This window comes from Tachypleus tridentatus, chromosome 1 (genome assembly GCF_004210375.1).
Source record: "Tachypleus tridentatus isolate NWPU-2018 chromosome 1, ASM421037v1, whole genome shotgun sequence".
In the NCBI taxonomy this organism is placed as follows: Eukaryota; Metazoa; Arthropoda; class Merostomata; order Xiphosura; family Limulidae; genus Tachypleus; species Tachypleus tridentatus.
In genome coordinates, this window is record NC_134825.1 from 34,128,784 (window position 1) to 34,146,235 (window position 17,452).

The 17,452-nt window shown below is 35.9% G+C and overlaps 1 protein-coding gene across 1 annotated transcript in view; it reads left to right on the forward strand.

Annotated features, from left to right (window-relative positions):
• Positions 1-17,452, forward strand: part of LOC143232333 (putative glutamate receptor) — a 35,344-nt gene that overhangs the window by 16,911 nt on the left and 981 nt on the right. Inside the window, exons 6-10 of the mRNA XM_076467622.1 lie at positions 4,145-4,307; positions 5,662-5,876; positions 6,155-6,423; positions 10,154-10,377; positions 17,041-17,188. Of these exons, the coding sequence (XP_076323737.1) occupies positions 4,145-4,307; positions 5,662-5,876; positions 6,155-6,423; positions 10,154-10,377; positions 17,041-17,188 (1,019 nt within the window). The remainder of the gene's footprint in view (positions 1-4,144; positions 4,308-5,661; positions 5,877-6,154; positions 6,424-10,153; positions 10,378-17,040; positions 17,189-17,452) is intronic.

The following is a 17,452-nucleotide window of genomic DNA, read 5'->3' on the forward strand; positions in this document are numbered from 1 at the left end:
TAACTCGCCAGGATGACTAACGGGTAGTTCAAACAGTGGCGTTACTCACCTGAAATTGACCTTTCCAGTCCTGGTTCCAAGTTATTTGACGTTACGGCTATTTTCTAATTTCAAATCGAACTAGATGGACTTTGATTTTAAAAGGGAATCACATTAAAAAAGGTCTAATGTATAAACTTAAACACTTAAAATGCATTAAAAAGAGTAATGGCCTTTAAAAAACTAAAAAATTTCCAAGGTAGACAGTGTCACCATAACCAATAATACTGTCTAACGTTATGGATAAACCTTGGGAAAGAACATGTTTAAAATGGTGCCGTTGTTGTGAGTCATAACGACGGCAAGACAGTAGAATGTAGCTTATTGTGATCTGAGTGTCACACAGACTACATATTGGTGCATCAGTTCCAGATAAAAGAAAACGTTCAGTTAAAAAACTGTGACAAATGCGCAGTATAGTTAAAACAACTTCCTCTTTCCAATCCTTACGGTAGCAAGACGGCCAAAGTTCAATATCGGGTTTTATTTGGAAAAGCTTGTTTTCACGTTGCTCACTCCAAGTCGACTGCTAGCTGGCATGGAGCCGAGCCTTGAATACAGGACCATAGTCCATGTTTGGAATAAGGCACAGCAATGAAAGTGTCAGAGCAGATAGATTTAGCTGCGTTGTCGGTGAGCTTGTTCCCGCGAATGCCAACGTGGCTCGGTATCCAGAAAAACTGGATAGAAGTAGATGTTAAAGAGAAATGGAGCAGTTGGTTTTGAATATCGGCGAGAACAGGGTATGAACTAATGTGAAGCGATTCCATGGTCAGTAGAGGACTAAGCGAGTCAGTATAAATAGTGCAGTTTGAGTACTGCTCAGTTTCTATGTGATCCAGGGCAAGAGAAATGGCGTATAGTTTAGTAGTGAATACAGAATCTATAGAGGGGATTTTGCGCACAACCACTAAACTAGAACAAACCATGGCAGAGCCATAAAAAAAGTCGCCTGATTTCGAACCATCTGTATAAATAGGAATGGAAGGATGGTTGAAAGCTGTTCAGCAAATAACAGACAGTATTTTCAATTGTAACTATCTGCTTTTCTCAAATGACTTAAAGATAGGTCACATCTGGGGAGTGTAATAAGCCAAGGTGGAATGGGCTAACCAGTGAATACAGCAGTGTATCCAAGGACAGACCCAATTCATTCAACTGTGCCAGGATACGAAGACCAACAGGAGCAATGGCAGATCATATGTTCTGAAAAATCATGGCCCACCAAGGATGGAAGCACAACCCAAGATGGAATGCTTTGGTAAGGAACGAAGTTTCGAAGCATACAGTAAAGACAGTTGGAAACGGCAAAGGTTCAAAGAAGGTTCACAAGACTTCATGTATAAGCTTTGAACTGGGGAAGTGTAGAAAGCCCAAGTGCAAAGCCAAAGTTCTTGATGATGAATGGGGTCCAGAATCTTTAAGGCCGAGGTCCTGGCAGAGCCATACACCAGTGATCCATAGTTGAGTTTCGATCGAATAAGAGCATGATATTTCTTTAGCATAGAACATCGATCTGCTTCCCAAGTGGTGGAAGAGAGGACATGGATGATGTTCAGTGCTCTTGTACATTTGACCCATAGCTGCTTGATGTGTGGTATGAAGGACAGCTTACGGTCAAAGATAAGCCCCAAGAACTTTGTCTCAGGGACCACAGGCAGCACAATTTTACCAATACGGAGTTAAAGATCAGGGTGAATATCCCGTTAGCGGCAAAAGTGCATGCAAACAGTTTTAGAGAGAGAGAAGTTAAAGCCGTTTGCTGTAGTCCACTTCAGTAAATGGTTGAGGGCAGTCTGTAGCTGCCATTCAATATACCTCTTGTTTGACGACTGACGTGAGATGTGAAAGTTGTCGACATAGAGCCTGTTTGCAACAGTTAGAGGGAGTTGTTCAGTGATGGCATTAATCTTTATACTGAAAAGTGTGACACTCAAAACACAGCCCTGAGGGACTCCAAGTTCCTGTACAAAAGAAAAGAAAAGTGCCGAACCCACACGAACTTGGAATCTCCTGCCCATTAAAAATTGTTTAATAAAAATGGGCAAATGGCCATGTAACCCATATAAATGGATGTCTCATAAGATGCCATACCTCCATGTTGTATCATAAGCCTTTTCAACATCAAAGATAATTGATGCAATATGTTGTCGTTTGAGAAAGGCTTCTCTGATTGACGTTTCAAGTCGAATCATGTGGATGAAATATTTTTTTGCAAAATGCCAAATTAGATACAGCCTTGCAACAACTTATAAAGTTGTGTGAGTTAACCTTGACTCTTCCAGCCACCAGCACCTCAGCTGAGCGTTTTTCTCTCATTTAAAAGAATACACAGTTACATCAGAAATGCGTTGTTTGTGTGTTATCGTATAGCAAAGCCACATGGGGCTATCTGCTGAGCCCACTGAGGAGAATCGAACTCCTGATTTTAGCGATGTAAGTTCGTAGACTTACTGCTGCACCAACGAGGGGCACCAAAAATGCACAACGATAAAAAAATTGCAAGTTTAGTGTTAATCGTGATTTAGAAAAAGCTTCTTAAGGAAATAAAGATGATAGCTTCTTTGAAGATGTAATAAATGTATTCAATGAAAAGGAAAGGAGGATTGACTTTATATAAAAACAAAGTAAATAGCTGACTATGTCTTGTTTTTATCTTTAAATGTAAGTACTTAGTTTTATATATGATTAATGACAAGAGGTAATTAATTTTATCTTTAGTACCCACACTGTACATTTTTTTTTTAATTTTATAATGCAATCCACCTTTTTTTACTTTTCCTTCCTCATCAGGACAAATCACCACACGTCCCTGCCTTTCAGCTGCCGGTTGTTCTAACACAATTCTCTTTCCGAAAGCTTCTTCATTCACTGCTGAATAGTTGGTTTTGATGGTGTGTGTATTTTCTTTCTTGTATTGGAGGTTATAATTATGGTACTCCACAATCACTGATTTGGTGCCTCACTCCCGGGCCCTGCATGGCCAGGTTTGTTAAGACGTTCGACTCGTAATCTGAGGGTCGCGGGTTCGAATTCCCGTTGCATAAAACATGTTCGCCTTTTCAGCCATGGAGGCGTTATAGTGTAACAATCAATCCCACTATTCGTTGGTAAAATAGTAGCCCAAGAGTAGGCGGTGGGTGGTGATGACTACCTGCCTTCCCTCCAGTCTTACACTGCTAAATTAGAGATGGCTAGACCAGATTACCTTCGTGTAGCTTTGCGCGAAATTCAAAACAAACAAACTTACTCCCCATTGGCGCAGCGCTGTGTCTGCTGACTAACAACGCTATAAATTGGGTTTCGATACCCGTGATGAATTGATCAGAGATAGTCCATTGTGCTCCGGCACGGCCAAGTGCTGAGGTCACTCCACTCGTATTCCGAGGTTCTCGAGTTTGAATTCCCGTCATACCAAACATGCTAGCCCTTTCAGCCGTGGGAGCATTATAATGTGACGGTCATTCCCACTATTCGTTGATAGAAAGAGTAACTCAAAGGACGGTTAGCGCAGAAAAAAATGCCATTGTGTAGCTTTGCGCAAATTTCAAAAGTACATCAGAAACAAATAGTTCACTGTGTATCTTTGTGCTTAATTCCAAACAAACAAGATTTGGTCTTTGCAAGCCAAACGACACATTGAGAATTTTCTTGCATAGTTACTATTTTAAAGAGTAACACTATTCACTGGGGTGAAAAACAAAACACAAAAAAATAAACTGTTTAAGTTGGGTTAAAAGATGGTAAAAATTCACGGTTGTATTTCAGTAGCTCTTTTACTGTTAAATGTTAAAATACCAAAGATAATCTTGAACTACTTTGGCGAGAGATATATGAGAACTTATGTATACCAAATAAACCATACTTCCCTTCATCAACTTTCTTTAAAAGTGCTCTTAATTTGCAACTATTTAGTCTTATAACTACAACGTTATCAAAGTCGTGAAATAGTAAATAAAGAAAAAGAGTAAAGGAATACGAAATTCAGTTATATGTAAATTACGAAGGGGCTTTATCGATTTAACTTTTATCGTTTATCGTGATTGGTTTGAGTTGTATATATATATATAAAAAAATTTTCAACGTCCTGTAATGCCTTTTCTAGGTCTGGATAGCTTACTTTTTTGCCAGTTTATTATCGGGAGGAATAGTAGCAGCAACTTGGATATTCTATTCATTTACAATTAATCCAAAGGATGGCGCTACTTCACCGTTTTCAATTCTTAAATTATCATTAGAAGCTACACTGAAGATTTCTCTTTGGCAAGGTGATAATACTTTTCCGTAAGTTATCTTTATTAATATGTTGACAAACAACGATTTATAACTGTGATAAAGTGATTTATTTTGATAGGAACATACTTCGTATTTCTGCAGAACAATTCTTTAGGCATAGACAACAACCTAAAGGCAGAACAAGAAAGACAGGCTAAAGCTCTGACAAAACATGTAGTATATTCCCATAAAAATAAATCACTGTTTTATGTTTATAAATCATTGTGTGCCAACTTATTATTACATTAGCAAAATATGTTTTCTTACTCAAGAATAGGCTATTTTTGCCATCATTTGAAATATTTTAATAAATATTCGTAATATCTGTTACTACACTGCGGTGAAGTTGAGTGATTTGTTCAATACGCCTACATGACACTTTATTATGCTTTCGTTATGCAGTCTTTCCGCTGCACGACTTTCAGTTAAGCTCGAAGATTAGTTTTGTTTGTTTCTGTTTGGACCTGACTTTAAAAAACAACAACAACTACGAACTCGATAAAGTATACATATACTTGCGTGTGATCTCAAATACGTATGCGTTTAAGATCTGCATTTATTGTTTTATGTAATACATTCAGTTTTTATCATTCATAAGGTAATATGTGTTTGTTTGTAGTTAGGCAGAAGAATCATAACGATTATCGAAACCCGGATTTTAGCGGCGTGAGCCTTTAGGTTTACTGCTGAGCTACTGGGGAGGATTATAATGAAAAACAATCTTTTTCAAAATATAACAGAAAGGAGTCATTTATCAGTTTCGTTATATAGTCACTATTTTAGTATAAACCTATTATATTGTGGTTATGAAAGAAATCTAGTAAGCTATTTATTATTATGATAAAACTGTGTGTCGTTTTGAGGTTTCCGATGTAAACTTTTGTTTGGCAAATTTATACTTCATATTAGTCGTTAAATTATATTTCAAATATTTCTTTTGAATTATATATGGTCATTTTCTCCAGCAGAGGGATTCTGAGTGAATAGCCAAGTTTATTACTTACTTTCATTCTTATTACTAATTCATTTCTGCAGAATATCAAATGTAACGGAAAGGAAGATAATAAGGTTGAAATAAACATTCCTATCTTTTTGTACACACATTTATTTGTCAGGCTTCAACTGCGACACCTGTTTGTTGTTACTAGAAGTTTTATCTAGAAGAAGAAAACAGTTTAAGTATGTGAAATTCCAATTTTAAATGTTGTAGCTTTGGTGCAAATGAAAAATGGAAAATAAAGTTGATTTCAAATGCAGTCAGAGTTACTGTCTGAATCAATATTACAAATTTGTATGAACAACAAGGTTTGCATTATTAATATTACAATCTGTGTTATTATTTTACAGGAGTAGAGAAACTTCCTAAAAATATTGGATCAAGAATTGTTTTTACCATATGGGCTGTTGCATGTCTAATTGTTCTGAGTGTATATTGTGGAAACATCCGGGCATTTCTAAGCATCAAAGAAACTGAGAAGCCATTGGATACAGTTGATGACGTCTTGGAAAACAACGTTCCAGCGTATTATTATCCTGGTACCTCAACTGAATCATTTTTGAGGGTAAAATATTTATTCGTATATAAGCCTTAAATTGCGTCATTTCTTAATTTCTTAAACATTGTATATTTCTATACAAGCTCTTCATGTACTAATTTATCTAATGACCAACAGATCGAGAAACTTGCAGCACATTAGCGATTATTAACGTCACCATGTGAAATGTATCTTTCTCAATCCTTTAAATAAATTATATTACGAAAAAATATCGACACATATGTACCTTAATTTAAACATGTTTCCACTTACGTATATTTAAATTTTTGACTGTACTTGTATAGGAAACATCGTTTAGTCTCGTTCATGAACTGTGGAAGAAGAATAAACATAATAATAAAGAAAGGATGAATCCTAACCAATACTTGGATCTTATGACCAATGGAGGCATTTTACTTGCAACAAACGTTAACCTGGAAAAGATCTTTCAGCAACATAATGGAAGTTCTAGAATGTCCTGCCCATTTCGTCTTGCAAAGCAACGATTAAAGGAGGACTATCTGTGTCTTGGACTTCAGAAAAATAGTCCATTTCTGGAACCAATGAGCTATAGGTGGGTATGAAGAGAGACGTGAGAATAATTTGAGGCACTGATACGTTTCACACAGCAAAATTATTTCATATTTAAGTTTGTATTGAATACGGGGGATATTTTCTGAATTATTTATCATCAAACAAAAGCTGCGTAGTTTCCTGTATCTCGTTATCTCAGTTACTCTTACATATCATTCTCTTTTACTCTAATACAGTGGTTCTTAATCTTGTTGGAGATACTGAACCCCGGAAGTTTTGTATTTGCATTCACTAAACCCTTTGTAATTGGAAAATTAAAATATATATTTTTTTCAAATTCAAAACATAAGTAGATATTTTATTAGTGCAACTGATGCAACAAAACCAACAAAACATGAATTTGACACAAAAACAATAACATATCTCAATGAATATTTACTGCAAATCAATGTGACTTTTGCTGTTGCCTTTCAGAGACAAGTTCAGAAATGTGCGGCTTCACCTTGGCAAGTGCCACTCTCATATCATTTTCACAAGAAAGTCTGTTCCTTTTCTTCGTTTTTACGTCTACCATCCTTGAAAAAGATTGCTCGCAAAGATATGTTGTAACAAACGGTGTGAGTACCTCAAGGGCTTTCTTAGCAATAAGAGGGTACGTTACGATTTGGTGACACCAAAACGTTGAGAGCGTTGTTGTTCTGAAAAGTTGATGTTGAGCCTGGCTCTGCTGAAGTTCAATGATTTTGTTGAGGTATTCATCGTTGACAACTGCTGTCGCAACGCTAAACGTGAACGGCTGTCTCACTCATGCTGGATATAATTCTCTGGTGGCGAAGTATCCGTCGAGAGAACTTGCAAGCTCATCTAAGTTCATGGCAATTGCTTGCTTCAGTTCCCGGGGTAAAGAAATGTCTCCGACTTCAGACACATCTTCAATCTTACTTATACAGTCGTCCAGCAGGGGAACGTTTGCGAAGTTATCATTCTCTGTTCGTCGTTTCCATTACGGTAGCTTTTTTTGAAAAATCGTCAGGTTTTTTTCCGCTTCGATGATGTTGACTCCACCGCCCTGCATCTGTTGATTGAGATGACTGAGAGCATTGAAGATATCGGCCATGTACGCCAAAATGAGAATGAACTCAGATTTTTCGAAGCAATCTGCATGACAATGTTGGTGCTCTCGCAAAAACAGAGCTAATTCCACAAGCATGGCAAAAACACGATTCAGCTCCTTTCCCCGAGATAACCACCGAATGTTAGAATGGTACAGAAGTACCTTGAATTCAGAGACCATTTCGTTACACAGCTCTTTGAAGATGCGTTGCTTCAGGGCACTATTTCGCACAAAGTTCACGCATTCCACTACAATTTTTAATACTTCTGCCAATTTTGAAGGCAAGGTTTTTGTTGCCAACGCATGCCTGTGCAAAACACAGTGCGTTACAATGATGTGTGGTGCATCGGCTTTCACCAGAGCACCACAACCAGAGTTTCGTCCAAGCATAACTGGAGCTCCGTCAGAACAAACTGCAGAAACCATATCCCACAAAAGATCGTTGTTTCTCAAGAAGTCATCCACATGTTTCTTCAGGTCAGCTGCCTTAGTTGTTGTTGTAAGAGGCTTACAAAATAAAAAAAAATCTTCTTTTATCTCGTCGTTCTTACAAAGCGCACGAATACAACAAGCTGGCTTAGATTGGAAACGTCGGTGGTCTCGTCGAGTTGAAGCTTGAATTTTGGTGGGCTTGAAATCAGATCTGCAACTACTTGAGGCAAGATGTCATCGCTCATATCATCTATTCTGCTGCTGATGGTGTTATATGAAAGAGGAATTTGAGATAACTTATTTTCAGCAGCTTTTCCCAGCATTATATTGTTTGTTTGTTTTTTTTTTTTGAATGTCGCACAAAGCTACTCGAGGGCTATCTGTGCTAGCCGTTCCTAATTTAGCAGTGTAAGACTAGAGGGAAAGCAGCTAGTCATCACCACCCACCGCCAATTCTTGGGCTACTCTTTTACCAACGAATAGTGGGATTGACCGTACCATTATAACGCCCCCACGGCTGAAAGAGCGAGCATGTTTGGCGCGAAGGGGATGCGAACCCGCGACCCTTAGATTACGAGTCGCACGCCTTAACACGCTTGGCCATGTCGGGCCCGCAAGATATTCGCCATCTTCAACGCAGCTGGTTTTATGAGTGCTTCACCAATGGTGTGTGGTTTGCCCTGCTTTGCGATCAAGTACGCAACTTCGTACGATGCTGTGAGGATCGGTTTGTCGATGGGTACAAAGCCGAGAACAGGCAAAGTAGCCTTTTCATCGAACCTGACTCTCTTTACCTTGAATTCAGCAAGCGTTGTGCGTTTGTATTTTCCATCTCCATGCAGTTTTAGGAGTGTTCTCTTAGTTTTGTCGGAGCTAGACTAGAATTGCTCAATTTGGTATTGCAAATCATGCAGTGAGGATGCTAACTCCCATCATGTTCCGTTATACACGTGAATCCATATTGTACGTATTCGTCCGACTACTTTCTGTTTTTGTTCGACATAGTTAGTATGAAGGGATTGGAAGATTAGGAAAAAAATCACAAATGATGCACGATTACTACAGTCACAAGTCGACTGCTGAGCGCATGAAGTTCCCTGCAGCACAGATATTAAGGCCAAATGATGTGACATGATCAGCCGCAGCCAATGACGGCTAAGTGGAGCATGACGTCACGAATCATAAGAGTGGGGTGAACGGAATGGACACACACACAGTGTATGTGTCTTGACTTCCGCCGAACGCCTGAGACTAACTCACCGAACCCCTGTGGTTCGATTGAACCCAGGTTAAGAACCACTGCTCTAATATATATGAGTAAAATGCTGTTTGTAAGTAGACGAATTTTATTTTTTACTACACCGCACGACATACAATGTTTCAAATGTTAATTTGTGTGATACTAAATGCCTCTTGACTTGTTCCTTTTTAAACCTTACGATTATCTGAGTATCAAACCTTCAGAACAAAAAGTAAATGAAAGTTTCCACAGTTTACAGATTACCTATTTGTATAAAATACATTATAAAGATACTTTTGTTGACCTCTCCAGGAATAGGTAATGATATTTAGTCTCTCCAGTTTCAACTAATTAACATTTACCATGTTCACGCCCTCAAGTAACCTCGTGATTGCTCAGTGGACAATTCTGTTTGGAAATGAAAGCTGTGCTTTTATATCATTTCTTGTTGAATTTACAGCTAGAGAATCAAACATTACATACCTTGTCATGATTATTGGCCCGGCATAGCCAGGTGGGTTAAGGCGTTCGACTCGTAATCTGAGGGTCGCGGGTTCGAATCCCCGTTGCATCCAAAATGCTCGTCCTTTCAGCCGTGGGGACGCTATAATGTCACGGTCAATCCCACTATTCGTTACTAAAAGAGTAGTCCAAGAGTTGGTGGTGGGTGATTATGACTAGCTGCCTTTCCTCTAGTCTTACACTGCTAAATTAAGGACGGCTAGCGCAGATAGTCCTCGAGTAGCTTTGCGCGAAATTCAAACCAAACCAAAGCCATGATTAATTATAAGAAATAAATAGATTTAACGAGCATTAATTTGAACGTAAAAATTAATTGCTGTCTATAGCCCTATTAAAGCATATACAAGTATCAAGAGTTGTTTTGTGTTAGTTTATTATACTCTAAAGATTAGTATTATGTGGCCATCTTCTTCGTCAAACTACACATTGTTGATTGAATAAATTTTAATTTTGCTTTTGTAGAATTCGAGACTTTAAGAGAGGAGGAATAATCCAGTTTTGGCAAAAGAGGATCATAGAAGAACAGGTAATAAAAGAGGGATCATGTGATCCAAGACTTAGAAGTAACAAAGATCAGACAAATTATCTGTTGTCCCTTTCTCTGAATGACGTAGTTGTGTCATTTAAGCTCCTTTTGTCAGGTTATGTTATGTCGACAGTTATTTTCTGTGCAGAATACCTTATTGGTAGTTTTAAAAAGAATAAAAATGTACTTAAATAAGAACATGTCATGCATACATACAAAAATAGTTTTATTGTTTACGTACATGCATTTTTAGTTTATATAGTTCTAATGTATATGCTTACAATGAACGTAAACTATTATATCTACATAAAACATAGAAGAAATTTATTGACAATGTGTTAGAAAAAGTGTAAACGAAAAATTTATACATAATACTTTTTTAAAATTACTTTCATTAAACATTATTTTATTTGTACTACCCGAAAGAATATTAGTAGATGTTAACCTTTGTCTGGCGTTTGGAGCTAAAATAAAAATAATAGCAGCTGTTGTTCAATATAAAATCACGTAAAAAATGTTTTTTCAACTCAACAGCTTTACGTTGTGGTCCTGTATTAGGTAATGTTATCTGGTTAACTGTGGTTGTATTGTTACGTTAAAGTTCGTTTAGCTGTAAATCAGTTGTATTACTATTTCAGGTAAAGCTAATTCCATTAATGTTGGATTGCTTGGATCTATGTAAATCTATTCTACTAATGTATAAACTTAGCATCTAAACGTTGTAAAGTACTGGCGTTATTTTAAAGTATTATGAGCTTGGTTATGTACTAACTATGTAAGTTATGAAAATACAGATACTTTATAGTAAGTTAACGGTATTCAAATAAAATTTCAGTATGTACACAATTAACCTAGTATTCACACGCTGCACACAGTTTCACTTTTTAGGAATGTAAAACATAGTGTTCTTGTTACAAGCTTCAATTCAAAGTTATCTACCCAGTATAGTATTTATTAACTCAAATTCTGTGTAAAAATAAACTTTGATTTTTCAGCTATGTTAGATTCATTTTTGTTCATTGTATTAAAGCAAAGGCAATTACGCGTGACCATCAATAAGTATCTTCGTGTTTACAACAACACTGACATCAATATCATGTCTTTTAACGTGAAACTAAAACAACATGTTATACAGCTAAAAAAATATTCTTAAGAATGTAAAATTTACGTTAAATAAAACTTAAAGTAGTCTCAATATAAATAATGAGTTAACGATACATGTCGAACGTTTAGTATAACAAATAATACTCATTTAATCTATACATGCCGGCTATAGATTACGATTAAAAATGATCATTTATTTCTTTAAGATATTTAGTTTAACACCCTGCGGTAGGCCTGGCTTGGCCAGGTGGTTAAGACACTCGACTCGTAATCCAAGGGTTGCGGGTTCGAATTCCTGTCACACCAAACATGCTCGCCCTTTCAGCCGTAAGGGCATTATAATGTGACGGCCAGTCCCACTATTCGTTGGTAAAATAGTAGTCCAAAAGTTGGCGGTGGGTGATGATGACTAGCTGCCTTCCCTCTAGTCTTACACTGCTAAATTAGGAACGGCTAGCGCAGATAGCCCTCGTATAGCTTTGCGCAAAATTAAAAATAAAACCTTAACACTTTGCGTTTTACCATTTTATTAACTTATGACATGTTGTATTAATTTATGTGTGTATCTTTAAAATAATGATTATAACGGATAGAGGTGCTTTGATGGCTTATGATTTTTAGCTAGAGTTTAATTACATAACTTCAGTTTTTTTGAGGTTTTTTTTTGTCTAATATCTTATGGTGCTAATATCTCGCTAGCCCTATAGGACTTTAAACATCATGTAAACATATGTCATTGATCAATATATTGACAAGTGATCGTGCTATTAAAGAGTAAGACAAACTAAACCAACATGTCTTAATTTAAAAATAGTGATAAAACTTTAATCACACACCAACGAAAATAGTAGGAAAAGATTACGTAACTTCCATGATGATACAATTTATGTTTCAACGCCACAAGCTGACAAATGTCAGCTGTGCCGAAAATGATGAAACAGGTGTATTCACAAACGAGCATAGTGCTCATTACAACAATACAGAATAAAATAAAACTAATAACAAAAATCAGAAATTTAAAACACATAACAGCGTCTAACATAAAATGATCAACACGAAAAATAAAGGTAGCTAAAAAGCAACTATGTTAAGAACTGTACTAGAGAAAAATTAATTTGTTTAGTTCATAAAAATAGTACAATAACAAAACTAAAATCAACAGTTTAAAAACAGAAAATAAAAGCCAATAACATCTGCAAAGTTAAAAACAATATCAAGGTGGCTAGTGCCCTCATTCTCAATGAATATGACTAGGGTATAATTTACATTACAGGGGTTGGCAGAGAAGTGTGTGACTGTCAAATGAGCGTAATATTACTCATACATTGGTTGGCTATTTTCCAGGGTGAGAGATAAATACATAATAAACCACAGACAGAGAAGATCATTCCGAAAGCAGTTACTTTCTATGAAACCTGTAGACATTAAATGGCCAATATTCTTCCATTTCTTCAATATGTAAAATAAAATAGTTTGCTGTTTAGTTCAAAACTTTTTGCAACCTGAATGAAGCCATGTCTTAAGTGTAAGTTTAAAATACGTGTATGGAATGGGCAAAACAGAATGAACTGGCTGAAACATCAGTCAAAGAACCTCTTTTTTTTCCTTAAAGTGAACAGCAATCTAACTATCTGAACAACCTATAATAGTAACACTAACTAAATCAATCTGCCTAAGAATAATTGAACCAGTTTCTCGAGAAAACGAAATAAAACAGTATGTATACTAATGTAAAACAATTTCCAGGTCTCTAACGAGCTAACAAAGTCTGTATAGATAGTGCAGTGTCTGTACATCTTGGGTTCTGTGTAATCTGAAGTAAATGATATTGTACAGAACTCTGCAATGAAACAAAAGTCACTGTGGATTTTATAAGTAAATATAGAGATACAGGTGACCTTAGTGGGATTAACCAAATTCCATGATATGGATCCATTCGTAAACACGAGAAAAAGAATGAATAACACATTCACTGTTCTTCGAAAACAATAAGTTTGTGTTTCGAATCACACATATTTAATTTTTGCTGGAAAGGCTAAAACAGGTTACAGATGTACGTGGTAAGAACTGCATTAAAAGACCGAATCTTCCCACACACAATCTGTTTAAATATGAACATCAAATACAGTATCAAGCAGGATATTTCATTATAATTCAGAGAAAAGAAGATACTTCTGCACTGTTAAAGACCTGGCAGTATGTAGTTTGTTTATCAGAAGGATGACCAGGGTGACATTGAAACAAACGTTAATTATGTGCTGGTGAGAACACGATATGAAGAAGCCAAAAGATATAGATGCTGAGCAGTGTTCACACGCATGACAGAAAATGCGTGACAGAAAAGAAAGGAAAAACACAACATCCCGCCTTCTGAGCGCATTTGTGGCTGACGCGAAACTCTCAGTTTCTGTGGCTTTGTCATCTCTAGCTGGCTGAGATACAAACTCATCCCTCAAATGCTGTACCAGAAGAACCTGATGCATAGACAGTGATGCATCAACAGCATCACTGGTAACACAAGACACTTGTGTAAATGAATGCTTATAATTTATCATCTGAGAAGAATTATCGCCATCAACAAAAGATGAAAAGAAGCAGCGCAGTTCCACTAAATGAAGGACCTGAGGTCTTGATAAACCTAAAGGAAGCCCACTATAGCTGGCATTTGTAAATATATAAATTTTCTATAGATGTATTTGTAAGTGCATATATACATAAATATACTTGCTATATGTGTAGCGCCAAACATGCTCGCCCTCCCAGCCGTGGGGGCGTTATAATGTGACGATCAATCCCACTATTCGTAGGTAAAAGAGTAGCCCAAGAGTTGGCGGTGGGTGGTGATGACTAGCTGCCTTCCCTCTAGTCTTACACTGCTAAATTAGGGACGGCTGCACAGATAGCTCTCGAGTAGCTTTGTGCGAAATTCCAAAACAAACAAGCTATATGTGTATGTACATATATGCTAATATCTTTCTATTTATTTTAAGTAGTATATGCATCTTGTCTACTTTTGGGGTTTCGTATACTTCATTTGGATTTTTCTCATCCTCTGTTGGGCATTGTAACGTACAAATAACAAATACAACATTGTTGTTAAATTAATACACATACACGTAACAGACTAAGAATTATTTATGTTAGTTCCTCAGTTTAATAATATTAATTATAAGTTACGTACTCATGACTTACCAAAATATATTATACAAAAACATTCCTTTGCAGTATAGATCTATTTAAGGAAGAAATTAAAAGAAACATTTTCATCATATATTTATAATGCCTGTAGTAGATGATTAAAAAGGCTTGTGTTCTTTTTTTTGCTATATTATTCTAGATTTTGTAAATGTGTATATTTTTGTATTTTGATTTCGTTTCTACTTCATCTATTTTTAACGTTATTCTATGTTAGTCACATTAGTTTTATTTCTGTATTATTTTTCTTTAAAAGTCTGATTTTCGTAAACCCGTAACTTAAGTTTTAAAAAGCCATCATTTGATGTATTATTATTTAGTAATTTGCGTTTTAATAGTTTGAGACAAACTACACCAATCTTTCACAAGAGTGGGCACGCGTCTGAAAGAATCAAAACCTACTGAAGGAGTCTTGTTTGTGTCGCAAACACTGTTACTTCTGCTGATAATACAATCAAATAAATAAATACAAGTTGATCTTCAGTTGTCTCCACGTTGTAACTTCTTAGTTTTCATCACTCTACTATTCCGTTTCTTTTTTTTCAGGAAATAAAGTGTGTTTTGTATTCTGAGTTCAACGCCACGCCTTCTCTTTTTCATTTTATACATCTTTCCTTCTACATAATAAAGTATGGTATGGTACTTGATATAATCTCTAAAGGAATAAGAAAGGATACAAATAGCCAGAAAAAATCAACTTAAAGACTTTCTTGAACACATTATGCTAAAAGTGAACATAACTAGAATAATAATAATAAAAAATGTTCATAACTTGGCTTTAATTAAAATATTTTTAATTGTGTACCTATTTTAACGTTGTCTAGGAAGCTTTTTCACAAAGGTAATGTTTGAATAACTGACACTGAGGGGAATGAATAATGAAAAAAGTATTCACGTAAAAAAACCCCAAAAGAAAACAGATATGTTGTTAAACTTCCTTCAAACACTTTCACACCTTATCATCAAAAAATCCCTGTATATTAAACGACAATTATACCATCAGAGGTTGAAACTCTAGTCGCAAAAATAATAGAAGCGAAAGATAAACAAAATAATGTATTTAAAGCACAGCAGAACAAAATCCTGAAAACCCCAAACAAAAAGTCGTACACTATCATTTTTAGAGGTACGTTACAGTTAACTGGTAATCTCAAAAGAAGATTTTACCAAAGGTGAATCATCTCACTGAATGACCCAAAATTCCTCTTCAAATTATTTCTAGAATATTACCGGGGATGAGGCCACCAGTGGATTCCCTCGCCCAATTTAATTAATGACTGTAAAATCTACATTTGTACACTTGAAAATTAATGTTGTTAATTGTAGATAATTACTTTATTCTTAACCATGGAAATGTAATGAAGCATTGTGGAAAATAGTAAAATTGCGTATCAGCACTTTAATCCAGTGATTTAAATTAGGTTGAGTGCCTCATAAGTTGTGATCAATGTTTTTAGCCTAGGTTTTGTGAAAGTTGAAAACTTGAGTGCTTGGAAAACAAGGTTTAAAATAAATTTCATTTACAATTGATAATCGACAATAGCTACGTATTTCCTAACTGTGTAGCTAAATTGTATCAAGCATTACATTTATTTATTTAAAGAGTAATCATTTTACCAATTTACTCATTCACCAAGTTCATCAATGTTAACTATTGCAGAAGGAAGCCATTTCATGTATTACTATAAACACTGAAGTACACCTTTGCTGAACAGAGGTGTACGTCAGAACCATTGAGTTCTTTATTTATCGCCCACTGTTAAGCATGGTATAGTGATTAACGAGATGGTTCGTGAATCTCAGAGCTCATGATACAAAATACGATTTTGCACTTTAGAACCGTGAATTATAAGGGTATGGTCAAATTTGATTTACAGGAATAGCTTTTGCAGATAAACATTATATAGTTTGCTCGAATACATAAAATATGCAATTTATTGTACAAACATCACGAGATTCATAGAATAATCAGTCGCGTTTGCTTAGCATCATCATAATATAAAGTAAGTTCTCATTTCAGTCAGTTTGGTCAAATTTTACAAACTTGACAATCATGTAGTTGACAGTCTGAACCCGTTTTCAACCAAACTATCAGACTAAGAACGATTTGGTGAAGTGAATGCTTTCACAATATTCAATACTAAAAACAAACAACTGTACGTACACACAATTTATTAACTTATTCATGTAGACCTCTCTAGGTGCTCTGAATCATGTTCAACAACACGTGTTGTCATATGGATAAGTTTTTTGGCACTTGGTGAAGAAATTACAAAATCACCGTGCACCAATTACATCTCTGCTCTAAACAGAAAACGAGCTTACACTTAAGACGATTCTCTCTAGAGGGAAACCTACAACTTTCAACATGACCTTAGAGTATTATCTTGCACTATACCAACTGAATAGTCTCCTGGCCATCCATAAGAATTACAGGGAAATATTAGGATGCCAATTGCTTGCTTGGCTTTAATCTTTTTGCGGCAAACTTCAATGATCATATGCATCTTACTACTATCCTTAGTGACCCCAGATTGTATCTACTATTACGTGGGCTGGTTAACAAAAACTCAAAGTTCATATCTAGACCACCTCAAGGAATCTCTGAAGAGCGAGGTTTATCATCATAACCATGACCCATCTTTACCGCCTTATTTTCCTGTTTATAGGAGGTAATTATTCTAGATGAAGTTTCAGTATCCAAGCTTTTCCTCTAGTCAAATAAAAACCTTTCAGTCTTGAGAAGAACTGAGAATAATTTCTCTTGCGTTGAGCTATGGGCTGCTCTCAGCCAATAAAGGTAGCTGATGGATATTAGGGAATCACATTTTTTATAGATGTAGCAATAACATCTTCATGGATCATAAGACATTACATTTAATGTTGCTGTCGCATCTGATGCAGTGACTGGTGATTTTCTTGAAAACAAAAGCAGC